Source organism: Meira miltonrushii (assembly GCF_003144205.1).
Source record: "Meira miltonrushii strain MCA 3882 unplaced genomic scaffold FA14scaffold_1, whole genome shotgun sequence".
NCBI lineage: Eukaryota > Fungi > Basidiomycota > Exobasidiomycetes > Exobasidiales > Brachybasidiaceae > Meira > Meira miltonrushii.
In genome coordinates this window covers 2,585,839-2,611,602 of record NW_020289943.1, presented here as the reverse complement: position 1 = coordinate 2,611,602, position 25,764 = coordinate 2,585,839, and the positions used below count along the sequence as shown (strand labels likewise).

The 25,764-nt window shown below is 43.3% G+C and overlaps 10 protein-coding genes across 10 annotated transcripts; 5 read left to right on the top strand and 5 right to left on the bottom strand.

Moving 5' to 3' along the window:
- Nucleotides 1-111: 111 nt before the first annotated feature.
- FA14DRAFT_176886 (uncharacterized protein) lies at nt 112-572 on the bottom strand (the record flags this gene model as incomplete). The annotated part of the gene is made up of 2 exons (XM_025500700.1): nt 112-134; nt 200-572. The coding sequence occupies 2 exons, from the start codon at nt 570-572 to the stop codon at nt 112-114; spliced, it is 396 nt and encodes a 131-aa protein (XP_025357899.1).
- Nucleotides 573-1,465: 893 nt separating this feature from the next.
- On the bottom strand, nt 1,466-2,070 carry FA14DRAFT_183540 (uncharacterized protein; the record flags this gene model as incomplete). The annotated part of the gene is made up of 1 exon (XM_025501322.1): nt 1,466-2,070. Exon 1 carries the CDS (start codon nt 1,913-1,915, stop codon nt 1,466-1,468), a length of 450 nt encoding a protein of 149 aa, XP_025357898.1. The 5' UTR covers nt 1,916-2,070.
- Nucleotides 2,071-3,954: 1,884 nt separating this feature from the next.
- FA14DRAFT_16687 (uncharacterized protein) lies at nt 3,955-5,838 on the bottom strand. The gene has a single exon (XM_025500050.1). It carries the CDS (start codon nt 5,615-5,617, stop codon nt 4,037-4,039), a length of 1,581 nt encoding a protein of 526 aa, XP_025357897.1. The 5' UTR covers nt 5,618-5,838; the 3' UTR covers nt 3,955-4,036.
- A 1,108-nt stretch (nt 5,839-6,946) lies between these two features.
- Nucleotides 6,947-7,520, top strand: FA14DRAFT_114386 (uncharacterized protein; the record flags this gene model as incomplete). The annotated part of the gene is made up of 4 exons (XM_025496051.1): nt 6,947-7,033; nt 7,101-7,122; nt 7,191-7,336; nt 7,404-7,520. Coding segments are annotated over 4 exons (372 nt in total), but the record flags the coding sequence as incomplete, so codon positions are not given.
- On the bottom strand, nt 7,409-8,424 carry FA14DRAFT_142017 (uncharacterized protein). Its single transcript, XM_025497158.1, has 2 exons — nt 7,817-8,424; nt 7,409-7,745 (listed from the first exon to the last, which is right to left on the bottom strand). Exons 1-2 carry the CDS (start codon nt 8,057-8,059, stop codon nt 7,653-7,655), a joined length of 336 nt encoding a protein of 111 aa, XP_025357895.1. The 5' UTR covers nt 8,060-8,424; the 3' UTR covers nt 7,409-7,652.
- A 70-nt stretch (nt 8,425-8,494) lies between these two features.
- On the top strand, nt 8,495-10,240 carry FA14DRAFT_16646 (alpha/beta-hydrolase). The gene has a single exon (XM_025500032.1). It carries the CDS (start codon nt 8,626-8,628, stop codon nt 10,105-10,107), a length of 1,482 nt encoding a protein of 493 aa, XP_025357894.1. The 5' UTR covers nt 8,495-8,625; the 3' UTR covers nt 10,108-10,240.
- Nucleotides 10,241-10,736: 496 nt separating this feature from the next.
- Nucleotides 10,737-11,480, bottom strand: FA14DRAFT_115949 (Mob1/phocein; the record flags this gene model as incomplete). The annotated part of the gene is made up of 1 exon (XM_025496141.1): nt 10,737-11,480. A coding segment is annotated over one exon (744 nt), but the record flags the coding sequence as incomplete, so codon positions are not given.
- Nucleotides 11,481-12,589: 1,109 nt separating this feature from the next.
- FA14DRAFT_159573 (uncharacterized protein) lies at nt 12,590-15,913 on the top strand. Its single transcript, XM_025498277.1, has one exon. It carries the CDS (start codon nt 12,841-12,843, stop codon nt 15,823-15,825), a length of 2,985 nt encoding a protein of 994 aa, XP_025357892.1. The 5' UTR covers nt 12,590-12,840; the 3' UTR covers nt 15,826-15,913.
- A 300-nt stretch (nt 15,914-16,213) lies between these two features.
- On the top strand, nt 16,214-20,152 carry FA14DRAFT_159572 (putative ubiquitin-specific processing protease 21). Its single transcript, XM_025498276.1, has one exon. The coding sequence runs from the start codon at nt 16,572-16,574 to the stop codon at nt 19,914-19,916; it is 3,345 nt and encodes a 1,114-aa protein (XP_025357891.1). The 5' UTR covers nt 16,214-16,571; the 3' UTR covers nt 19,917-20,152.
- Nucleotides 20,153-22,060: 1,908 nt separating this feature from the next.
- On the top strand, nt 22,061-25,240 carry FA14DRAFT_176877 (uncharacterized protein; the record flags this gene model as incomplete). The annotated part of the gene is made up of 1 exon (XM_025500699.1): nt 22,061-25,240. One exon carries the CDS (start codon nt 22,061-22,063, stop codon nt 25,238-25,240), a length of 3,180 nt encoding a protein of 1,059 aa, XP_025357890.1.
- Nucleotides 25,241-25,764: the final 524 nt, after the last annotated feature.

The window sequence follows — 25,764 nt, the reverse complement described above, 5'->3', positions numbered from 1 at the left end:
GATGGATCAGAGTTGTCCTTTGATGGATCAGAGTTGTCCTTTGATGAATCTCCGTTAGTTAGTTTAGCATCTTTAGGAATGGGATCAGTGAGGTCCGTTTTAGGATCTCCTTTAGTTGTATCTGATCCGTTGTCCTTATTGTCCTTTGAAGAATCTCCGCCAATCGGTTTAATGTCTGTTGGGGCAGGGTTGGAATCACTGCCAACGGGATCAGAGTTGTCCTTCTTGTCCTTTGAAGGATCTCCGCCAATCGGTTTAATGTCTGTTGGGGCAGGGTTGGTATCACTGCCAACGGGATCAGAGCTGCCCTTCTTGTCCTTTGAAGAATCTCCGCCAATCGGTCTAATGTCTGTTGGGGCAGGGTTGGTGTCACTGCCAACGGGTGCCGACGTATCTCTTTGCGGATTGCCATCGGTGGGAGTTGTAGAACTTTGTTGATCATTTGGAACTGGAACTGGGGTATCTTTGGCTGGCGTACTATTAGATAATCCAGAAGGAACGGCGTCATCAGCCATAACACCTGCAACGGCGAGAACCGTGAAGACTAAAAGGAAGCTTGCGTTGAAGCGCATATTGGAGGAAGAGTTGGATTGAAAAGAGGAAAAAGTGTTTTGTGATGTTTTAGTGAGCTGCAACCCTAGAAGCGCACCTTATATACTTTTCTTCTTTTCCATGATGAACACGATTTGAATAATGAGAGTCCTTTTAACTTGGCGTTCTTCAGCTTGAGAGGAGAAGCCACTTTGATAATAGGAGTATAAAGTGAACCGATGACCTCCTTTCTTGACTTATCTGAGCGAGCCATCGCAACCAAAACTCTTTTCATTCAACAAAAAACCCTTAAGGATTAAATCCGCTCCTTTGTTACTTACCAAGGGAGCACTTTAGGGCTCACAGCCCTGAGATCGTGACCCTATGCTGTATATTTCAATGAAACCTCCTCATAATCTAGTCCCTATGCCAAAAGACGGGAGTCAAATCGCATTCATAATCACGCCTTCAGGAAAAGATGTATCCGTATTTAGCCATGTCATCTAGGACCCCCCCTGCTATCCGTAGGGGCCGTATTTATGAGTAGGAGGGGGAATTTCAGAGGATGCACCTAAAAAGTACCGTACGATAAATGAGTTTCGCAAATTTTGACAGCACAGATGCATAATAAATATATATTGCTGTGCTCCTTTAAAGGCAAAAGTAGGAATCTTAAGCCCCTTCAAAATATAGTCACATTATCCTTCTCCTTTCTAATTTAAGATAATCGAAATGTCCGATGTCAAATAGGGACGCATGAAGAATTTCAAACAGAAAGAATAAGAATGAAAATTACCACATCTATCTGGAAGAGAGGGAAAGTACTATGTAAAAGCCAAATCCTGATATCCAGCAGGATCAGTAAAAGCGTGGGGAAATTGTGAATGAATCAAAGTCGAATCACCAGGATATCGATCTTTCAACCTTGCAACGTCTATTTGCCTGGTGGAGGGGTGGCAGTCGTATCAGTACCAGCTTGAGTATCAGCACCAGGTTCTGGAACGGGTTCCTTGGCGGCTGGTGGATCTTTTGGTTTCTTTTCCTTCTTTGGTTTCTTTGCCTTCTTGGGCTTCTTGTGGTCCTTTTCTTTCTTGGGCTTCTTTTCCTTTTTGGGCTTCTTGGGCTTCTTAACTTTTGCATGATGACCTTTCTTGCCTTTTTTGGGTTCTTTGTCGGCAGGCATTGGCTTAGGATCAGTAGGGGCAGGTTGACTGTTAGGATCAGGTTGAGGTGCACCGGCAGGTGCTGGCGTCGTGTTTGCGTCAGGACCTGGTTGTGCTGGTGGTTTAGCGTCCATACCTGTCGTCCCTGCATCTTGAGCTGCAACACTGGCAGCAGCGGCCAATGCCGAGAGAGCCAAAAGTAGTTTGAAGTTGAAACGCATGTTTGATAAAGTGAAGAGAAGAGTGGATTGTTGGTGAGAATTTGATCGATATATCTTCAAAATTGAACCGTCTTTTATATCATTTGATGTATGTTTTCATATAATGTAACGCATTTGAAAGCATCATAATCTCAGCCTATCAAGGAGCTTCATCTCAGTCAGGAAAAGAACCCTTATAGTACGGCTTCTATTTCAGGGTCTACAATATTTTAAGAAAGTATGAAAAGAGTATAAAACTGGTTTTTTATAGTTCCAGTCAGGAGGTCATTGGCGTCTCGGCAATCAAACATGTACGCCTCACGCCATCCTCCTATACACGGTGTGATGTTCCAGGGCAACCTGATATTTGTCTTCTCGAGAAGGGGTGAGGAAGCCAAACGTAGGGGCAAGATCGGGCAACCCCTTCTTCGGCAGACAGAAGCAAAGAATGAGAAAACACTCAAGAGCGGAGATGTTTATGCTATTTTTGACAGACCAACGAACAAATTTTCGGAATTGCTTATAGGTACGCAGAATCGTTGTAAAATATGATTTCAGTGTTCTCATCAGGCATCATGACGTCAAATAAACGCCTGAAGATAGATAACTTGACAGCAAAGGAGCTGATGGACGATCTTGAGATTGAGCGCCATGCACATTCTTATCTTTTGATGACTCAGCAGCCACTCTCGTCGAACCTCTCGTCACATTTACCCTTCTCACATGACAAAGTTGTATATTCTTATGTGATACCTCTGTTGTTTCTTTCTGATGCTTTGCGGTACTTCTGTGTACCCTTTCTGATATGATACCTCTCCTGATATTTTCTGATGTGGTATCTCTGACGGTGCCTTCCGATCTGACATTTCTGATGGTGTCTTCTGATCTGACAACTCCACCGATTTTTCTGAAAGGACACCTCTACCGATCCTGTCTGATATGATAATTTTACCGATTCTTTCTGATGTAGTACCGCTCCCGATTCTTTCTGATATGATACGGTGCTTCTGTGTATTCTTTCTGATCGGATACCTCTTCCGATCCTTTCTGATACGGTAACTCTCCCAAACCATTTTGATGTGATACCTCTCCCGACCCTTTATGATATGATAAATCTTCCGATCCTTTACCATATGGTACCTCTCCCGATCTTTTGTGATGTGATAACTCTCTAGGTCTTTTGTGATGTGATAACTTTCCCGATCCTTTATAATATGATAACTCTCCCGATCCTTTCCGATATGGTACCTCTGACGTTCCTTTCTAATCTGATGCCTGAAACGATCTTGTCTAATACCGTACCCCTACCCTTCTTTTTCTGATATGGTATCTCTGACGGTGCCTTCTGATCTGACATTTCTGACGGTGTCTTCTGATCTGACAACTCTACCGATTTTTTTCTGAACGGATACCTCTACCAATCCTTTCTGGTTTGACTTCTCTACCGTTTCTGTCCGATACGATAACTCCCCCAATCCTTTCTGAAATGGTACCTCTGACAATCCTTTCGGAAGTGGTACCTCTGCTACTTCTTTCTGATATGACACCTCTTCCGATCCTGTCTGATATGATAACTCCACCGATTCTTTCTGATGTAGTACCTCTTCCGATCCTTACTGATATGGTATCTCTGACGATCCTTTCTAATATAGTATTTTTAGCAATCCTATCTAACCTGATGCCTCTACCGATCCTGTCTAATACCGTACCTCTACCGTTTCTTTCTGATATGGTACCTCTGACGGTGCCTTCTATTGTAGTTCCTCTCACAATCCTGTCTAATGCGGTACCTCTTCAAATCCTTTCTGATGTGATACCTCTTCTAGTTCTTTCTGATGTAGTATCTCTATCCTTTATGATATGCTATCCTTAATAACCCTTTTTACGTGGTATCTCTAACGTTCTATCAGGACACCTATGACGATCCTATCTAATACGGTACCTCTATTGAACCTGTCTCATATGATACCTCTCCCACTCCTTTGCTACTAAAGTACCACCCACGATCCTTACTAATGTGATACCTCTGGCATTTTTTTCATAAGTGAATTGATAGTAAAATCCGTTAGTAGAGTATATACAAATAGACATGGTGGTATGGGAGGATAGAGAGAGAGCGATCTAGTCTAATAAAGAGGAGTTTCAGGTGTGAACATTGCTTGAAGTATCTGCCTTGACATCTGCTGTTGCGGTAGTATTGCCGGTCGATTTTCCATTCTTATCACAAACACATTCCGAAGTCGAAGTATGATTTTTGTGCGAATCGTGTACGCCTGCACCGGTTGATGAATGAGCGTGATCTCCCATATGATGTGGCTTTCTATGTTTCTCCATTTTGCCATGATGATGGTGGTCATGATGGTGATGTGTACCATTATGATGATGAGCATGTTCCTTCACGCCTGCACCCATACTTGGCTCATCATCACTTGTGTGAGTGGTATTATGGCTCGATGAATGTGAAGTTGTTTCTTTAGTATGATCGCCAGCATTTGCATCGATACCCACTTTTGCATTTGCGTCTGCTTTGTCTTTTCCATTGGCATCGGTGTTTGTTTTTGCTTTTGGTGCTGGCTTTGGTTTTGGTTCTGGTTTTGGTGCTGGCTTTGGTTTTGGCTCTGGTTTTGGTGCTGGCTTTGGTTTTGGTTCTGGCTTTGGTGCTGGCTTCGGTTTTGGTTCTGGTTTTGGTTTTGGTGGTGGTGGTGCTTTTGCGCCAGCACCAGTGCCGTCTTTATCATCGATACCCAATTTTACATTTGCATCTGTGTTCGCTTTACCATTTGCATCAGTGTTTGTCTTTGGTGGTGGTGGTGATTTTGCTTTATCACCACCTTTTCCATCAATACCCAGCTTTACATTTGCATCTGTGTTCTCTTTTGATTCTGCATTGGCATCAGCTTTCGCCTTAGCGTCCGCTTTTGCTTTTGCGTCAGCTTTATCTTTTGCTTCTTTGTCATCTTTTGCATCTGCATCGATACCAACTTTTCCGTTTGCGTCGGTATTGCCCTTTGCTTTACCACCAGAGCCTAGGTCTGCATTAATACCCGGAGTTTTTCCGCCAATGTCAATGTTTGCACCATCTTTAGACCCTGCCTTTCCCTTTCCATCACCACCCAAATCTGCATCGATTCCTTTTCCACTTCCACCAATATCGACTTTTGCATTATCATTAGAGCCTCCCTTTCCACCTCCACCAATATCGACTTTTGCGTTATCATCAGAGCCTCCCTTTCCCTTTCCATCGGCACCTAAATTTGCATTAACACTGGGATTCGCATCGGCGTTCACTTTTGCCTTGTCATCAGCTTTCCCATTTGCATCTCCACCGCCACCGCCAAATAGGCCACCGCCGCCATTAGCGTTTCCTTTACCACCACCAAACAAACCACCATCAAAGAATGAAAACGGATTATCAGCAACGTCTTTAATCTCTTTGCCTGCTCCTCCGACTGTACCGTCAACCCCACCGCCAGTCTTTCCGCCATTGCCATCCGCACCACCACCACCTGATGCTTGAATGTTTGCTGAATCGTCTGCCTTTACGACGGCAAGAGCGATTACCGTGAATGTGAATAAAAGAGTGAAGTGCGAACGCATAATGAGAGTATATGTTTGGGGTAAAAGAAGAAGTTTGGATTGGGTTGGAGAGTTTTGGGGAATATGGTTTTCGTGCTTTCGAAAGATCCTCGGAACCTTCTGGTTTATATACTTTCCATCATCCATGATGTCAAACGTTCTCACATCAATCCAAGGACGCCGATTGATGCTATTTTCGGTATTCGAGTAAGCGTTATGTGGTTCCGATATAGCATATATGCACCATTGCTCCTAGCTATTGAAGAAAGAATCTTCCTTCTGACATTTGTACAGATTCTATATGCTTGAGATTTGATCAAGACATCAGAACGAGAATAGAATTGTTTCTATTCGCGTCTTGCGATAGTTGAACAGGAGTTGCTTCCATCCACTATCCAATAGGAGGTCATTGAACGCCAAGTACTCGATAGGATGTGTCAATGTTAATCATACCTTTTTCAAGGCTGAATAATGTATGGGGTTTATGTGGTAATTGTATCTTGATTGAGTAGCATGAATAACGCCATTTATAAAGGGAGCATGGAAATGAAGGAGTAACTTTACGCCGACCAATCTATAATCATTCTAGATGATCATTCATGCGGACAAGTCATCGCACCTGTCCGCAATTAAGGGTCATGTTCCCTTAAGAAATCAGATCATTCCCATTTATTTTGTTGTCATGCCGATAAATCCATGGAGAAAAGAGAGGGTCAAATGCATTGGCCGCTTTCCAGCGTATGGGCAACCACAACGCACAGCCAGCCTGTTCGGACATTATTGGAGCATGGCTAGAGCACCCAGACATGTTCAGCATGACTTCCCTTGCGGATGAAGTTGAGATGGATAGGCAAAGGGACCATCTTTGTCACCTCTACGAACCACATGTCCGCGGGGCGTATGTGAATTTGAAAGCGTGTATGTGTGCGTGGGCGTGGGCCTCTTGAGTGTTGACCTTTTTCCCCACACGCTAATTGTTCATTTTGGCCGAAGGAAGGCCAAGAAGGAAGGGATGTTACTGTGAAAGATCTAGACTACGACCATCATACAATCTTGTCAATCATGCCGGATCTCGATTTGGTGATCGATATAATCGCATTGATCGGAGCTACGGCTGGTTTTATCGCGGGGACAACTCCGCCCGTTCCTTTAGCAAGCAAAGAAGAACGTGGAAAAGCATCAAAAGATTTTGTTGGAAAATATGGTTTATCAAGTAACCTTTTGGTGTATAGCATTCATGGTAGTATGATCTTATTTACAATCTTACAAATCGCATTTATGATTCATGCCGATCGTACAAATACAACAATATTTGCAAAAGCAGTTGAAGCAAATATCATCAAACAATCTTGGCTGACAAGCATCTTTAAAGCAACTTCATCAAATCAAATACTCAAACCACACCTATCAAACACACAAGCATGGTTACTCGATCAACGTGTTCGATCTTGGTTTAGGATCACATCTGCATTCGCTCTTCTTGGAGGTATATTCCGGGTAATCTGCTTCCGTACTTTAGGTCACTTTTTCACATTCGATCTTTCCATACGTGAAGGTCATAAGGTGAGTTTTTCGTGGCTAAGGGAAGAATGTTAATCTGTTACTTATTCTCTATTATTCATGCCTGCAGGTTGTCCAAAGTGGTCCTTATGGTGCGTTTCGCCGATTCGGACTCATTTGCAATCACACACTGATAATCTTTTCCCCTTTAACCTGCCAGCCTATGTCCGTCATCCTTCTTATACAGCGATGATTATTCTCACCTTAGGTCAAGTATACTCAATATTCGTGTATGGACCTTTGATCGGTGCAAGTGTAAGATCTTTGGCATGGAACTTGGTCACAGCGTCTTTGGTTGTTCCCGGGGTGAGTAAAAGTATGATCCATCAGGTGAAAGAATCACTCATCAAAGTCACTCTCAATCCTCTTTCAGGTGCTCATCACTCTACGTATTCGGGATGAAGAGCCAATGCTCCAAAGAGAGTTGGGCAAAGAATATACAGAGTATATGCAAAAAGTACGTGCTCGATTAGTACCTTACGTATTCTAACAACTTTAAAGGTATGATTTTTTGATTATAAACAGTACGATGTACATGGAATTGTTTTTATTTTAACTTGTATGCAACATTGTAGTAGAGGAATGCTATTATACCCTTATTCATACATTATCTTTTGCAATTTTAAGGTTCAATGCCCTTCTTGCGCAATTCAGCTTCTTCTTCAAGTTGGATCTGTTCATCGACTCTTGCACCGCGAGATGGCTTGTTGCCGTGCTGTGAAGTAGGAAAAAGGAAAAGTCAGCACAAGAAGAAAGGCATAAGGTTACTGATCACAAAGTACTCACGTCTTCAGCAATACGGGTTGGTGGTTTTGAATTTGCTTCTTTTTCAGCTTGTTCTTCACGTTTTTCTTGTTTTGATGCTTGATCGAGTTTGTTTGCGATACTCTTTTCATCAGTTTTGTCCAAGTTTAAGTGAGAGTTTTCAACACCTTTTTCGTGAGAAGGAGCTGGGTTTTCTGAACCTTTACCGCTTTCACGTTGGTCAGCACCACTCAAGTGCATCATTGTTTTGCTATCTGTAGACATTTTGAAATAAAGTTTTGTTGTTGGTTGGTAGTTGGTGGTGAGTAAGGAAGCTGAATTAGAGAAATAGCTTATTATTTCTCTTCACTGCTTAAAACTCTATCGACTTCAGTATCGTTCTATTGACACAGGTCAGAAGATATGAACTGCCGTTCTGCATTTGTGACGTCAGCCTGATAGAGTTATTCGATCTTGTGCAGGGGTGAGGCAGGACAATCAATCATCTTCCCGCTTCTGCCATTGTGGAGGTTTGCAGGCTAAAAATGCATTTACACGCATACACACACAAGCGAAAGGGTTACATCGCCTGCATACGAATTAACGCGCATTGCAAGAGGTACTTGCTTAGTAAGCCATACTTGTTGTTGACTTAGCTCACTCAGCCGCTGAGCCCCTGCAGGCGTTCCTTTCCCTTTTCAGGGCCTACAACAATCTGGCCCCTTGTCTGTGTTGATCGTCACTGTACGCGTTCATCATATTATTATTTTGGCTTATCAATGCTCCACACCTTCAACCTCAACACCATCAACCTTTTGTGTTAACTAGCACACCTCTATACAATCGCAGCAATGTGGCTAAGGCCTATTGCCCTGCTGGCAGTCTGTATAAGCATTACTCTATTTGGACCATGTTACTGCTCAGCAACATCGCCAAATCGATTCCATTTTACAAACAATTTGCCGTCACTATCACCGTTTTTATCAGCCACGACTTCATTCTTATCAACGTTGTTCACACCTCCTCCCAAAAACACCAAACGTCTACAGTTACGCAATGTATATCATCAGGGCACCCATTCATATCGAGGTCTTTCAGCGAGAATCGATCTCACACCCGATGAAAGCGCACATGCAAGCGAACTTGTCGAAGGCAAGATTCGCACCCGTCGTATAAAGACATGGAAACCAAAAGACATTACACCATACATTCAAGCACATAATGCGGGAGATGCTTTTGGTGTACAAAAGACAAGCAAAGCGATGGATTGGGATGAAATCGAAGTGGATGCGCCAGATGTTGAAGATCGTGAAACGTTGCTTACTTTGGCCAAAATGGCAAGTAAGGCATACGATGTTCCTAAAAATGGATCGGATAAAGATTGGATTGTGGATGGAATGGGAAAATGGAACCTTTCGGAATCCTTTGGTTGGGTTGAAGATGGTATTCGTGGTCATATCTTTGCCACTGAAGATAATTCAACAATCGTCGTTGCTTTGAAAGGAACGAGTGCTGCTCTTTTGGATGATGGAGCAACCTCCAAACGTGATAAGGAGAATGACAACTTGTTTTTCTCTTGCTGTTGTGCACATGTAGGATGGACGTGGCGTACAGTCTGTGATTGTTTCAACGATGGATTAGCACAACAAACCTGTTCATCATCTTGTTTGACAAAAGCATTGATCAACAAATCATTCTTTTATCCTGCAACGACGGATTTGTTCAACAATATCTCTTACGCTTATCCCGACTCGCAAATTTGGATCACAGGACATTCTCTCGGAGGAGCATTAGGCGCTCTGATCGGAATGACGTTTGGTTATCCAACGGTAGCGTTTGAAGCGCCAGCTGAACGAATGGCAGCAATGCGTTTGCATGTTCCTCTTCCGGTCAAAAAAGGTCGATTAGATGCTTTACCCATCACGCACGTATACAATACCGCAGATGCGATCGCGATGGGTGATTGTGTTGGTTCAACTTCGCTTTGTGCAATCTCAGGGTTTGCAATGGAAACACGCTGTCATACCGGTAAGACGATCTTGTATGATACTGTTGGAAAGTTAGGTTGGGGTCAAGGTATAAATGCACATCGGATTAATATTGTGATAGAAGATGTGTTGGATGAGGATTGGGATAAAAAGGTAGCAAAAGCAAGTGCAAAAGCTGCTACGAATACCCAAACAAAATTCAAATCCAACAAGTGGCATCTACCATGGCACAGGAACGACGGAGAAGACGTTGGAAGTAAGCCGGAGAAGCTCGGCTCTGTCCCTCGATTGCGCGATGAAAATGATTGCGTGGATTGTGCGGATTGGAAGTTTACCAAGGATTGATTGTTTTACGAAGATTTACTGTATATTATTATTATTTTTTCTTACTCTCTTGACACTGCATGCTATAATATTCATTTCGCTTTCATTACCCTTCGAAACAAAGAGACAAAAACTTTGACTGATACACCGAGAAAATGAGAGATGAGAAAAGAGTAGGGAAAATCGCAACTTCACAGCAAGAAATCTTTTAGGTGATACACGAAAGGAATACAGTGACGAATTTGTTGGGGTGGCCTCAAATGTGATCATTATGGATTTTTGGTTCTTTATTCTTCTTTATCGACTTTTGACTCGTTTTCATCCGATTGAATGTTGAGAGAGTCAATGTGAACAGCAGTCACTCGTGAGGCGTTCGAATCGCTTCGTTCGAGGCTTGTTGTAGGTTGCGCAGAGTCTTCTTCATTCTCTTCCGCTAATTCATCTTCATCCTCGTTGTCTGCATCGCTCGGCACGGATGCCCCCTCATGCTCGAACAATGTCCGATTCGCAGGTGCTAGTCCTCTTCCGTGCACAGCGTCTTCAAGGTCTTCCGCTTGTTGACCAGACATACCTCTCGATTGCTCCAATTCCGTTGAAGCTTCATCAGCTTTTTGACTTGTACCATTCTTCGGAGCATTACCTAGCTGAGGTAAAGAGTCCAGTGCGACCAGATCGTACGCCTGTACCAATGTCAAAAAGCGTGCATACAAGGAAGTTTCCGCTTCACATGCTTCAAATACATCACGATGATGTTCATGCGCATGAACAAAGATTCTGCTCAGTCTTCTACTTATACTTCCAAAGTGTCGAAGACTTGTAGTGGGAATATATGTCCTGCTAGGAAAATGCCTATGCGAATTGAGCAAAGCAGTTGTGCCGTCCAAGGTATGAATGATATAGTCAATCGCACAACATTGCTTTTCTTCTCCATGCGATGCACACAAATACATCCAATCGTCCGCGTTCATTGCATCACATGAAGAGGGCTTTCGTTTACGATCGCATTCCCGCTGAAGTGATGTAAGCCAAGGCGTTGTAAAATCAGACACAATCCTTCGCAGTTGTTCGTATACCCATACGTCTGTATCAACTGTATGCGGTTCTTCCTCCCCTCCAAAGAATGCATCAACACCGTTTGTACTGGAATGTTCCGATCCGTCTCCTCCCATCGAGCCTACTTCCTTGCCCTTGCCTTTTCCTCCAGCAAATGCATCTGTTGGTGAAATTGTAGCCTGCGGCAAGTTCACAATGCGTTCGACGTCATGTGGATCTTGACGTATAAGCAAAGCCAGATACTCTTGCAGCTGAAAGGGAGAATCGATTTGCTGCAACGCAGGTGCTTGCTCTATGACCGGTTGAATCTCTTCCAATTTCTGTCCTCTTCGAACACGTTTAACATGATCATTCGTTGTTGAAGTGCTGCCGCTATCTTTCATAGATCCAGAAGACTTCAAGATCGTCATACTTGGCGATGAAGGACCTTTACCTCTGATCTGATCTGCCAAAGATCCACTTTGACCTGCCTTGGGATTGTCAACGGATGCGAGCAAAGAAGGATATTCTGGCGCGTTTGAAACCAACGGAGATGAAGGCGCCTTTAATGGTTTAATCTGTAGCGGAGCCGAAAAGTCAGGACCAGCGGCGAGGTAGGAAGGAGGTTGTTGATGCTGCGATGCGGGCAAAGATGCTGGAGTAGTTGAAGATGAAGAAGACGTCGAAGGAGATTGCGGAGAACGAGAAAAGGATTGACGTTTGTTATCCTTTTGTTGTCGATAAGCCACTTCAATCATTGCGTTAAAAGGTTTAGCCAAAAGATTGAAGGAATGAACGTGAACCGGGCTTCGATTACGCGATTAATGAACTCGGATCCCGTTCGATTGAAAGGATGGGGTTCGTGTGGAGAGAATTGACGTTCGTAGTCTGGGATCGTTTAAATTGTCAATGTGCTGCTTTGTGCACGGTTGAATTATGAGCTCATTATCGTCAGTGTCGTTCGGAGATTTATGTTTTGTGATTGTAAGAATAGCCTATGCGTTTCCTACTTGACAATATTGTCTGTGATGATGGTATTGATGGACGTCTTTTTGTTGCTTTGTCCCCAGTATGATCCTCTCATCATCGTTATAGAGAGTGCGCACTTCTTCACTCTGATTTGCATTCATTCGCGTTAATTGCAGGTCGCATTGATGCACACACACACTCTGTGCCTAGGGTTCTCCTATTATACCTACATACTCTAGCGGGGGAAGAGTGTTCTGCGTAAACCCAAGCATGTGCAAAAATGTAGCTTAGCATTAGCACGATAGGGGAACACTCTTAAAGAGATGTGTCACCTGCATGTCACAGCTTATACAGCGCCGTAGGTTGGATACGCGCTTTTGTGGTTTTCCATTCACAGTGCTCCCCCGTCTTTTCCAGAAGCGTACGCCTTCACGTGAACGCTGCAGGGAAGAACGCACAGGCAAAAAATAGCATAACCTTAAAGTCAACTTCCTCAATCCATCATCTCCTTAATTTGCGATTGTGCAATAGTGTATGCTGATCCAATCAAGGAGCTTTGTACGATTTGCTAGCGTTGGAGTTTCGAACACTTTTCAGCTTGCACATCATCGTATCGCTCCGATAGCCGTTAGTGCAAAGACTTGTGCTCGACTGTCAAGTACTTCACCGATTGGCCTTACACATACTCGATCGATTCAAAGATCAAAGACATTTGATAACACCCCTCCTCGTTTGATACCGGCTGCATTCAAGATGTCGACCACTACGGCGCCATATGTCTCATCTACCAAGTCACAATTTGGTGATTGGCCAGCAAACAAAGTTCGTGAAACATTTGTAGACTACTTCAAAGAAAGACAGCATACATTCGTTCCAAGTAGTTCAACGATTCCTTATGATGATCCAACACTTCTATTCGCAAATGCTGGTATGAACCAATACAAAGCAATCTTCCTCGGATTGGCTCAAGCAGATTCTCCTTTGGGTCAGTTGAAACGAGCTGTGAACAGTCAAAAATGTATCCGTGCAGGTGGTAAGCACAACGACTTGGACGATGTAGGAAAAGACACATACCATCATACATTCTTTGAAATGTTGGGTAATTGGAGTTTCGGTGATTATTTCAAAAAAGATGCAATTCAAATGTCTTGGGAATTGCTCACAAAGGTGTATGGTCTACCAGCCGATCGCCTTTACGTTACCTACTTTGAGGGAGATCCAAAGAACGGCTTAGAACCTGATACAGAAGCTCGCGATTTGTGGCTCTCCGTTGGTGCTCTGCCTGAAAATATCCTCACAGGTGACGCAAAAGACAATTTCTGGGAAATGGGTGCCACTGGACCTTGCGGACCTTGCAGTGAAATCCACTACGATCGTATCGGTGGACGTAATGCAGCACACCTTGTCAACCAAGATGATCCAGATGTTCTTGAAATTTGGAACAACGTCTTTATGGCCTACAACCGTGAGCCAGATTCTTCCTTGAGACCTTTACCTGCAAAGCACATCGATACCGGTATGGGCTTTGAACGTTTGGTATCCGTATTGCAAGATAAGCGATCAAACTACGACACCGATGTTTTCCTTCCTTTGTTCAGCAAGATTCAAGAATTGACAAAAGCGAGACCGTATGCAGGCAAGCTCGGAAAAGAAGATGTTGATGGAATAGACACCGCTTACCGTGTCGTTGCAGATCACATTCGAACTTTGGCTTTCGCAATGAGTGATGGTGGTGTGCCTGACAGAGATGGAAGAGGATACGTTTTGCGTAGAATCCTAAGAAGAGGTACACGTTATGTTCGCAAGTACTTCCAAGTGCCAATTGGGCACTTTTTCAGTGATTTACTTCCCACACTTGTGGAGCAATTGGGTACCTTTTTCCCCGAATTGCACAAAAAAGTTGATGATATCAAACAAATCCTAGACGAAGAGGAAGCTTCTTTCGCTCGAACTCTCGACCGAGGTGAGAAACTGTTCGAACAATACGCCGCCAAAGCCAAAGCTGAAAATCGCAAGGAGCTGAGCGGTACGGATATTTGGCGTCTATACGACACCTTTGGTTTCCCCGTCGATTTGACTCACATTATGGCCGAAGAACAGGGATTGCAGATCAATGAGGCGGACTTTGAAAAAGCAAGATTGGCAAGTCTGGAAGCAAGCAAAGCTCAAAATAAGAAGGAAGGAAGTGACATGCCAAAATTGGATGTTCACGATCTCGGTCACTTGGAGAAGGAATTGAAATTGGCTAAGACTGACGACAATGCAAAGTATGGCAGAGAAAATGTGCAAGCCAAGATATTGGCAATTTACCAAAATGGTGGCTTCTTTGATTCTTCTGAATCACAGAACGTGGACAGCAACAAGCCTCTCGGTATTATTCTAGACAAGACCTCCTTCTATGCTGAATCTGGTGGTCAACAAGGCGATACTGGAAGCATCATTATTGACGGACAAGCAGAATTTGCTGTTGAAGATACCCAAGCTTACTCAGGTTATGTCTTGCATGCCGGGTTCTTCAAGTATGGTCAATTGAAGGTGGGCGACAGTGTTGTTGCCGGATATGATGAATTGCGCCGTTGGCCAATCCGTAACAATCACACAGGTACTCACATCCTCAACTTTGCTCTACGTGAGATCGTAGGTGACCATATCGATCAACGCGGTTCACTCGTAGCCCCCACAAAGCTGCGTTTCGACTTCAGCAACAAGGCCGGTATCGCAGTACCGGATATGGACAAGATTGAAAAGATTTGTAATGATTGGGTTGAGAAGAACGTTGCCGTCTATTCTCGTGAGGTTACATTAGAAGAAGCTCACAAGATTCCCGGCGTTCGAGCTGTTTTCGGAGAAAAGTATCCTGACCCAGTGCGTGTTGTGAGCTTACAATACAGCGTTGAGGATATCGAGAAGGACATTGAAAACCCACGCTGGAGAACGACAAGTATTGAATTCTGTGGAGGAACACATGTGGCAAAGACTGGAGATATCAAATCGATTGTCATCTTGGAAGAGAATGGTATCGCAAAGGGTATCAGACGTATTACTGCTGTTACAGGCGATGAAGCCTGTCAAGCAACACAAGATGCAAGTGAATTCAAGAAACGATTGGATGCTTTGGAGAAAGAGCAAAACTTTGATGTCAAAGAAGCAGGAATCAAACAGTACAGTGTTGAACTATCGCAAGCTGTGATCAGTATCGTCAACAAGGCAGAATTGAATGAAGCCTACCAAAAAGTTCGTAAAGCTCATGATGCTAAGTCCAAAGCACGCTCTGCTGAGCAAACGAAAATTGTGACCGATGCTATTACAAAACATTTCGAGAACACTGAAGAGACGGTCTTTGTTCATAAATTTGACATTGGAGCCAACAGCAAAGCCTTACAAGCAGGTTCTGCTTTACTCAAAAAGCTCAACAAAGCTGGCTATCTATTTTCTGCTGCCGTTGATGAGGCTGGAGGAAAAACTGCAGATGGTGTAAATCCAGTTGGAAAAGTTGTTCATGTAAACTTTGTTCCGAAGCAAGATATCGAAAAAGGTTTAGATGGTCGTCAATGGTCCGAAACAATTCTTCCTATTATTGGTGGAAAGAGTGGTGGTAAACCTGAAGGTGCTCAAGGTGTTGGTACTGATTGTGGCTCGGCTGTTGATGATGCTGTTAGAGCTGCGGCAAGATTCTACACCGAGCGTACTTTCCGATCATCTTTGCCCGGACAAGGTGAAAAGTTGGATGCGGCATAAGAAGCAAGACATCTTTGAAGATAGATCTCTCGTAACAAAAATCGTCATTGCGTTGTAGTGCTATAAATGAAATATTTTAGAAAACCTTGTTTCCAGAAGGGTTGGTATATGTGTGCTCGTCATCTCTGCAAAAGGTTCACGATTGATGATTATGATCGGCGCTATCAGCCTATCTCTACTCTGACAAAGATCCAAAAGATGGTGATGAGAAAGAGAGCACGTCGTCATCAATTCAATTTTCAGCGGCACTTAGCGTGTAGCAGTGCGCGTGTGTACAGTACAAGCCACCCTTTTTAGTGTGCATGCGCTGCGCAGGCTGCGCTGGTAACTTTTGTGTCAGAGGAATTCTTGGATCACTTCGGATATTAGAATCCCAGTCTTGCTTTCAATGATACTTCTTTTTGGTTCACGATCATCGATTCACTTCCTTTGAATAGCATAGAGGGGAAGTTGAAATTCTATCGTACGTAAGCAGGCAAGCAAGTACGCAGACACACACGCACGCACGACATTCAAGAAGTTCTTCGCTCATTCGTCAATCGTGCACTGACCCTAACCTATCAATCACACTTCCATTCATCCTTCTTCAAGCTTGAATTTGGACTACCAAAATAAGCTCAAGCAATCGGCAGAGGCGAAGAAGAGGCTGTATTTAGGACTTTTGGAAGGGCGACTCTACTGTGCCACTCCCTCACAGACAATCGGGCGGCTTACACTCATTTCCCTCACAAGATCATCATATCACCATGGACCCACGTCTAGATCCATCTACGGCTGTTGTCAGTCCGGTAGACGATCAAGCATCAACACCTATGGAGGTGGACGAACCTGTTTCCGTTCTTGATGAACGTGCATTTGCAGTAAAGCATTTGGCGGATCTGGGTCAAGAAGAGGAAGATTTCAAAGTGATGCATTGGGATATCAATAATTGGGGATCACTAGACAAGCGTATCACAGGACCGGAATTCGAATGTGGTGGACATAGATGGAGAATATTGCTTTTTCCCTTTGGAAATTCGAACGGACAACCAAATGATATGGTTTCCGTTTATCTAGATTATGCAGACCCAAAAGGAAGTCCAGAGGGATGGCATGTATGCGCACAATTTGCTCTAGTAATATCTAATCCGCAGGATCCTACTGTTTCCTCCTCAAGTCAAGCTCACCATCGCTTTACTGCTGAGGAAATGGATTGGGGATTCACACGTTTCAACGAATTGAGAAAGTTGAGCGTTCCCACCGAAGGTCGTCAACGTCCAATCATCGAGAGGGAATCAGCCCGAGTTTCAGCTTTCGTTCGAGTTCTCAAAGATCCAACAGGCGTACTTTGGCATAACTTTATCAACTATGATTCAAAGAAAGAGACTGGCTACGTCGGACTAAAAAATCAGGGTGCAACATGTTATATGAACTCTCTATTACAATCCCTCTTTTGCACGCATTACTTCCGCCGGGCGGTTTATCAAATTCCCACAGAGAACGAGCAGCCGTCTGAGAGCGTCGCATTGGCATTGCAAAGAGTTTTTTATCTTTTGCAAACATCCGATCAGCCTGTAGGAACGAATGAATTGACCAAATCTTTCGGCTGGAAATCGCTAGATTCATTCTTGCAGCATGATGTACAAGAATTCAATCGAGTTCTACAAGAGAAGCTAGAAACCAAAATGAAAGGAACGATAGCTGATGGCGCTATCACAAAATTGTTTGTCGGAAAGATGAAGAGTTATTTGCGTTGCGTCAATGTGGACTACGAATCTTCACGTATAGAAGACTTCTATGATATTCAGCTAAATGTCAAGGGAATGGCAAATTTGGAAGACTCTTTCCGCGATTACGTTGAGGTGGAAATGCTAGAGGGCGATAACAAATACCAAGCTGAGGGCTACGGATTACAAGATGCAAAAAAGGGAGTTATCTTCGAGAGTTTTCCACCTGTTCTACACCTCCAACTCAAGCGCTTCGAGTACGATATCGAAAAGGATGCTATGGTCAAGATCAACGATCGTCACGAATTCCCTATGGACATCGATTTGGCTCCATACGTGGACAAACAATCGCCAAAGAAGAATGAGAATTGGAAATATAAATTGCATGGTGTTTTGGTTCATTCGGGCGATCTACATGGCGGTCATTACTTTGCACTTTTAAAGCCCGAACGGGACGGAAAATGGTACAAATTTGATGATGATCGTGTTACACCAGTGACCGACAAAGAAGTTTTGGAAGACAACTTTGGAGGTGAGATTCCAAACGGACATCTTGGCGGCGTGGCTCGAGCTCCTGTTCGAGCAATGAAGCGGTTCACAAATGCGTACATGTTGGTATACGTCCGAGACGTAGAAGCTCCTGAAATTTTGAAACCATTCACTGTTGAGGACACGCCAGCACACCTACGCGAGAGGTTGGAACAAGAACGTATTCAGATGGAGGCAAGGAAGCGAGAACGAGAAGAACAACACTTGTACTTGACGGTCAAGGTGATCAACGAAGATACATTCAAGCTTCATCAAGGATTTGACCTTGCAACATTTGAAGAACGCAATCTTCCTGCTTCAGACTTGCCTTCTTTCCGTGTTCTGAAGAATGAGCCTTTCTTGCTTTTCAAGAGCAAGCTTGCCCAACAATTCGGATTGGATGAAGCTGCTATGCGGTTATGGGTCTTGGTCAATCGACAGAATAAGACTGTTAGACCTGACACAGTTGTGCCAGAGAATGATCCGAATCTTACATTGGAAACCGTACGTGATCGTATGGCTTCTCGACAAAATGATTTGAGACTATATCTCGAAATGATGGGTCCAAATGATCAAATTGATAAATCACAAGGACCAATCATGATCTTCTTGAAGTACTTTGACGTTTCTCGACAATCACTTACAGGTGTCGGAAGGGTTTATGTGAGCAAAAATCAAAAGGTATCTGATCTCGTCCCAACGATCAATCAATTGATGCTTTGGCCACCGACAGTACAGCTACGACTATACGAAGAGATCAAGCCAGGTATGATTGAACAAATGAAGATGAAGGCTACATTTTTGCAAAGCGAGATCCAGGACGGTGATGTGATTTGCTTCCAGACGGAAATCTCTGAGAAGGATGCACATGATTATGAGGCACAGTCACTCTACTCCAATCCCATCCAATTCTACGACTTCTTGCAGAATCAGATCAAGGTTTTGTTCAAGCCAAGGTACGATGATGTGGACTACAAAGGAGAATACGAGATCACATTGAGCAAGAAGATGACTTACGATATGATGGCAGCCAAATTTGGTGATCGATTGAAGCATGACCCATTGAAGCTGCGGTTCACAACGGCAAACGGACCAAACGGAACACCAAAGACTGTTTTGAAGCGTACAGCCAATCAAACAGTGAATGAGATAGTCCAACCCAGCTATATTCAAGGCCAAGCATCGCTATTGTACTATGAACTATTAGACGTTTCGATTGTGGAATTGGAAACAAAGAGAAGCCTGAAGATTTGGTGGATGGGAGCACACAATCGTGAAGAAGCGGCACAATCGTTCTTATTGCCCAAGACATTCAATATCAATGATGTTGTTGAACATCTTGCCAAAACGGTGGAGCTATCACCTAATGGATCGCGCAAGATTCGCATTTTCGAGGTCATTGGAAATGGACGTCAACAGAGAGAATTCAATGGAGGTGAGATGATCGGAAACATTAGTGAAATGACGGACTTGTTTGGAGAAGAAGTTTCGGTGGAAGAAGCACAAGTGAAAGACGATGAGAAGATTATCAATGTTTTCCATTTTAGCAAAGATGCAAATCGTACACATGGTGTTCCGTTCAAATTTGTTGTCAAGCCAGACGAAAAGTTTAGCGAAACAAAACTTCGAATTCAGCAACGCTTAGCAGTACCCGAGAAGGACTTCGCTAAATTCCGATTTGCTTTGGTTCAATCAAGCACATACAAGCAACCATCTTATTTGGAAGATGATGATGTGATTTATGATCATAAATTCTTGCCTGATGATGTTTTAGGATTAGATCATATAGATCGATCCGGTAAAACGGGAAGGATCGCAACTGCAGTGCAAGATAGAGGAATTCGAATTCGCAATTAGGAACCATTGAGACGTTATGAGCAGATGATATACACACACACCAGAAAATTCCATGTACTCTTATTCAATACTTCGTTTATAATCTCCTTCTCTTCACCTTGAACCCATTGTTAACCATATCTTGTAGGGCATGTAAACAAAATATTTTCATTTCTCGTTGAAATGAGGTATGAGCTAAGGGTCTGCTCGACCGTTGTCATTATAATCGCGATAGATTCAATTTACCCCTTTTTTCAGATCTATTTTTATTCTTTCGCTTCATTTATCTTATGTGTGGGACTGTCTTTACGCCGATCCCAGAGAAGATCCCAAGGGTGATAGGATCATCAGACGGGATCATATAGAGCAGCTATGACCCTTTTCCCGGATATAACAGCAGGTAAAGTGCTTTGGCTATTTTATTCGATTACGCCATTGCCGCTTCGGATATTCTTTATGCGAATAATAAGCCAACCCCCAAATTCATGCCAGCGGGTGGCCGCGTTTTGAATTCAATTCATTCCCCGCTTTTTAATTTCCTTACAATTGTCCTCCGATCTATCAATTGTGTCAATTGCTCTTGACTTGAATGAATGTCTTTCTTTCAATTACGTCTATATTGCTATCTTTCCTCAAATATTTCCGGAAGAAAGAATTGGAATTTACGGGATCGTTTTCAGTTGGCCTATGCATGCATTGGCCGTTTTTTGCATCTTTTTGCATTGCGTATTATTTAATGCACGCTAATAATCTCATATCAGCCGCTTCAAAATCGGACCTTTTCCGTCATTTGGCGGCGCATACACATTTTCAAAAAAAAAGCACTAGGAACACATCATCATCATTATGTGTGCAAATTGATCATCGTTCCAGCTACATTCAAAATTCTCATTCAAATGCCAAGTGAATGCATTTCATGATTTCAAATAATTTTCAATTTTCTCACCCTTATTTTTTTAATCTCGTTTAAAACGAATTTCCACTACTGCTTCTTGATTTCATAAAGGAGGTTCGTGCACCTTTTCATAGCCACTTTTTTTTCTCAAAGGCGTTGCTTATCTTGTTCCGTTAAGAAGAAAACTCACACACCGGCACATACACGCACGCTAGGAACTGCGTTTGAAATGCGTAAGTGCTTAAGCCTTCCTTTTTATTTTATTTTCGTTATCCGTTTTTTTCTCTCTTTTTCATTTCATTTCTTCCCTTTTTGCCTGTTGTTCAAAATTAATAGGGAGCAACAACGCATACAAAGCAAAGCAAGCAAGTAAGCACCAACGCGTTTTTCATGCAATTGACCACACAAAGCACACACACTCAATACGCACACAAGCACACATACACACACACACATAGTCCACATTTTGTTGTAATGTATATGAAGAAGATCACTTCACGCTTGTCATTCGCCTGACTTTTTATTCTTAGTCCACTTCCTTTTGCTGGCAATTGATCATTGAATGATCATCTTTTTGCCGTTTTGAATGGTGATTGTTCATCCTTTCGTCATCACAACAACAAAAAGGGCCTGTTTGTTCTGATTTAGACAACTTGATTTGTTCGTCAATCAGTAACTTTTTCTTCTTTTGACGAGTGATCGTCAATTGGGAGCAGGCAAAAAAAAGAACACAAATCAAACACAAAACACTCAAAAAAGGGAAAAGGGACACTGCAAAAACTTGGTTCTTCACTGTTTCTGATCTTTTTGGATGCTGTGGTGAACATTCTGCATTCAAACCAATCACACAAGATCATCAAACAGTCTTTGGCACATCATTCGCTTGTTGCTTGTCAATCTCCCAAGAAAAAACGTTGCGTCCAAGCATCCTTCACTTATTCTCCTTGCTACAAATAAGCAAAGCAACTATCAAATACCCGCCAGAGCTCAAACAATTCGTCTTGGCACCATCAAAAAGTTCGATTTCGAACAATCTTAACGACCTGCATCTTTTCTCTCTCTGTTTCTTCTCTTCTTCTGCAAATAACACTCGCATCTCTTTGTCCTCTACTCCACTTCAAGTCATTTCATCTATTCAGAACATCATTACACAAAACACATGGAACAAGGTCAAGATAATTAGAGTGGAATTGGATTCTGTTCCCTGCGCAAGAGCTGTAGGCGATTTGCCATTCGCGTCATCCCAAAAGCCCGTCAAAAAGTTTAAGAGATGCCTCTAACGAGAAATCAACAAGCTGCATTGCAGGCAAATGGAAGCAATGGTGGAACGAATAACATCATTCAGCAACAGCAACAACATGTCCATACTTCAGACGGTAATCTTGGCAGCATACCCGGCAACGAAGAGTCTACAGTACATGCACCTTCTACCCCTGTTGGCATTCAATTGAAATCCAGGAATAGCAGTACAAATACAACGACCAGCTTATCCACTTCATCAGGTCCATCGCAAACGCACCAACAGCATCAAGAATTAGCATGTGTCTTGGGTCATCCTTCGGCTACAAGCGCTGTCAATAGTGCTGCTGCCGCGGCAGCTGCAGCATCTGATTGGGTTAATTTCGGACAAGGCTCCGCTTTGACTGATGATGTATTCACGCAAGAGCACGGTAATACTCTTTATAGGCTTTCGCAAATGCAACAGCAATTGTCTCCACAAAGATCATTTGATGACGCACAAAGACAACGGAACGGCGTTCAAGATTTGCATGCAAATAATACTATTCATTTGGCCAATAATGCTCTCTTTCAAAATACCAACTTCAATACAGATCCAAATGCTGCTGCTGCTGCCGCTGCGGCGGCTGCAGCTTCGGCAGCTGTCGAGCAACACAATCGACAGCGCAGTGATTCGACCAATATGAATGCTGGTTTTGCAACGCCTGCTCCTATGACCAGAGCACAATTACAGCAGCAGCACAACGATCACGTACGAACGTTTAGTCTTGACAGCAATGCAAGTCTCACGGATCCGAGAAACGCACAGCAAAGACGAGAATTTTCATCGCATCATCGTACGCCCGGATCTGTAGACTCTACCATGTCGATGGATATTGATAATATGGAGATATTGAGACAGGCCAATGAGGCACACATCATTGGTGCTTCACCTTTGCGAAGGGGCGTTGGACCAGATTCTGCGCAATCACGATTGCAGGTCATGACTCGTCAAAATCGCAGTCTTGGTCAAGTTGGTGCAGCAATGAGTGGAAATGGTGATGATGGCTTGCTTCGATTGGGCGGACCGCTTCGTGCGACTGATGCTTCTCCTTCATTTGACCGCTTTGGCGTACAACAGGCAGACTCTGCACGATCAATGTCGCCTCCTGAGCATCCGCATACTGCATTCCTTGGCAATTTCTCTCCAAATTCTTCCATCTCAAGCCATCGTCATGCTGGTGATTCATCGATCGATACATCTACGGATAGCGTTTCCAATAGTGCGACGACCATGTCTGCTGTTCCAAGTCAAGCCTCTTCCATTTCTGCTGACGATTTCTTGAGCAGTGGAGGTAAGAAGATCCCAAAGATGAAGACCAGATTACGCAATATTGACCGTAAAGCGATTTGCGAAGCTGCACGAGATGATCCAAAAGTGCGACAAGAAGATTTGGCAGTACGATTTGGAATCGAAAGAAGTACGGTGAGCAAGACGTTGAAGAATAAGGAAAAGTGGCTTGCCATTCAGGATGAAGGACAATCTGCCTTTATTATGAAACATAGAACGGGCAAGTTTCCCGATTTGGAAGGACGTTTGGCCAAATGGATCAATGATGAAGTAGGAAAGGCTGCGCCAATCTTGGACGTGACTATCAAGCATCGTGCTTTGGAAGTAGCAAAAGATCTTGGGATTGGTGTTGATCAATTCAAGGCATCTATGGGATGGATCGAAAAGTTCCGAGAAAGGCATAAGTTGCCAAAGCCTGTAGTTCCGGCCGGGTTGGAGAATTCAAGTGATCAATTAAGTCCTGAAGATGAGCAGAGCCGGGCAGAAGCGTTCCGATCTGGATTTGAATTAGCTACATCTCAGCAAGGGCAACATGCAGCGCAGTTTCAACAATCTCCATTGACCAATCAAATGGAACAAGATGTAGGAATGTTTTATTCGCCACAACCATCACAAACAAATGCTCTTCCAAATGCCTCTACCCCGCAAAGGCCACGTTCTGCTTCAAATGAGAACAATATGAATGCGATCCAAGAAACACCAAAGGCTTCCAAACGTCATTATGATGATATGGCCAATCACCGTGGAGCTTCACCTATTGATGCAACAATGGCACGAATGCACTTACCGAATCAAAATTTGGCAGTTTCCAGATTGCAGCGTGAGCAGACAGCAAGCAGTGGCACCAACAATGGTGTCCATCAGCACGATGATTCAGGATATGCAATGGCTACATCTTCGTCTTCATCATCCTCTTCCGCTGCTACTGGTGCTACGAAGAGGCGTAGAGGAGCGGCCACATCCGCTGAGCTTAGCAGGGGTGGGAGTGGCAATGGTAGCGCAGATGATGCAACAAATGAAGGAAACATTTCCATGAACATGATCCGAGAACAATTGCGTAGAAGCAAGAACAATGGTCAAGTGTCAGGTAATAGTGCATTATCCCCACAAGCAAACAATCCTGTTGCTATTGCGACTGCTGCGGCTGTACAAGAACTTCGCCGTGATGAGCATGCGCGAAGTATGCATGAGCAAAGGTTGCAACAAGAACAGATGCAATCCCAAAGAGGGTTCCGGACTGGCAATCCAGATGGAACATCATCGGAAATGATGATGATGCAAGGTTTGCAACGTGCAGTGTCAAGTCCGACGATCAACCTTCGCAATACTATCAATGCTGCCCATCAAATGCAACAGCAACATCATCCGCATCACAACGATTCGCCATCCAGCATGATGGTAAGTCCGCCTTCTGTGCGACATGATTTGATGGGCTTGCTTCAGTCTACCAATTCATCCTCTTCTGGATCTCCAAGTGGAGCCGGAGGAGATGATCGTCCGGTTACGTTGGATGAAGCAAGAGAATCTTTGGACGTGGTCTTGGCTTTTATTACCCGACAACCATCTCAATTGAGCCCTAGTGATTATTTCGTTTTGGGTAATCTGCAAGGTCAATTGAATGCTCTGGCACAATCAAGTCAGGATTCAATGTTTTCCCCTGGCCACATGCAAACGCATCAAGCGCCACAGCAAATCCAAATGCCTGCTTCTCAGCAATCCCATCCAAATATGGCAGTATTGCAGCAGCAGCAACAACAAAACAACCATCAGTTCACACATGCAAGATCCATGTCTGCTCAACATCCTTCAAGCACAAACATGAATATGTTGGGTATCACGGGTGAAGATATTTCCATGGCGAACGATTTGAGACATCGGTAAGCCATGCGATCTTGCTTTGCGAACTTATTCAAGACAGTAAAGGTGCACATTTTTTTTCTCTATTTCTCTCTTTCCTCTCCTCTCAACACAAGAAATGATTCCCTCAGGTCGTGTGATCACGATCTGATTTGCATATTCACTGTTCATCGGTTCATCGTCGACGTTTTTGCATGGCATCAACAAATTTCCGTTTTTTCACAAACACACAAGTTTTCTCATTCGCACGCAAAAAGTACATTTGTCAATTTCAATATTACCCACCGCATTTTTTCTCTGACTCTGACACAAATTGATTCGTCCAAAGAATCTCAAAAATTTCATACAGGTATTTCAGTTTTTCTTCTTCTGCAAAAGGCCTGGTTTGCATCAACTTTCAATCGTCAAAGGTTGATCGAAATTATATACAGTATATACATATTCAAACTCTCTTTTTTTATCTGCACATATACACATTTATATTCTTATATCCATATCAAATCGAAACAAATTTCAATGTAGTCTTGCTTTGAGATGAGATGATGGAT

What these genes read in the sequence shown, in the direction of transcription:
- FA14DRAFT_159572 (XM_025498276.1), top strand. Translation starts at nt 16,572, where the DNA reads ATGGACCCACGTCTAGATCCATCTACGGCTGTTGTCAGTCCGGTAGAC.
- FA14DRAFT_142017 (XM_025497158.1), bottom strand. Translation starts at nt 8,059, where the DNA reads ATGTCTACAGATAGCAAAACAATGATGCACTTGAGTGGTGCTGACCAA. An exon ending in CAACCCGTATTGCTGAAGAC is followed by an intron (nt 7,746 to 7,816) that starts GTGAGTACTTTG and finishes CCTACTTCACAG; the next exon opens with CACGGCAACAAGCCATCTCG.
- FA14DRAFT_16687 (XM_025500050.1), bottom strand. Translation starts at nt 5,617, where the DNA reads ATGGATGATGGAAAGTATATAAACCAGAAGGTTCCGAGGATCTTTCGA.
- FA14DRAFT_159573 (XM_025498277.1), top strand. Translation starts at nt 12,841, where the DNA reads ATGTCGACCACTACGGCGCCATATGTCTCATCTACCAAGTCACAATTT.
- FA14DRAFT_16646 (XM_025500032.1), top strand. Translation starts at nt 8,626, where the DNA reads ATGTGGCTAAGGCCTATTGCCCTGCTGGCAGTCTGTATAAGCATTACT.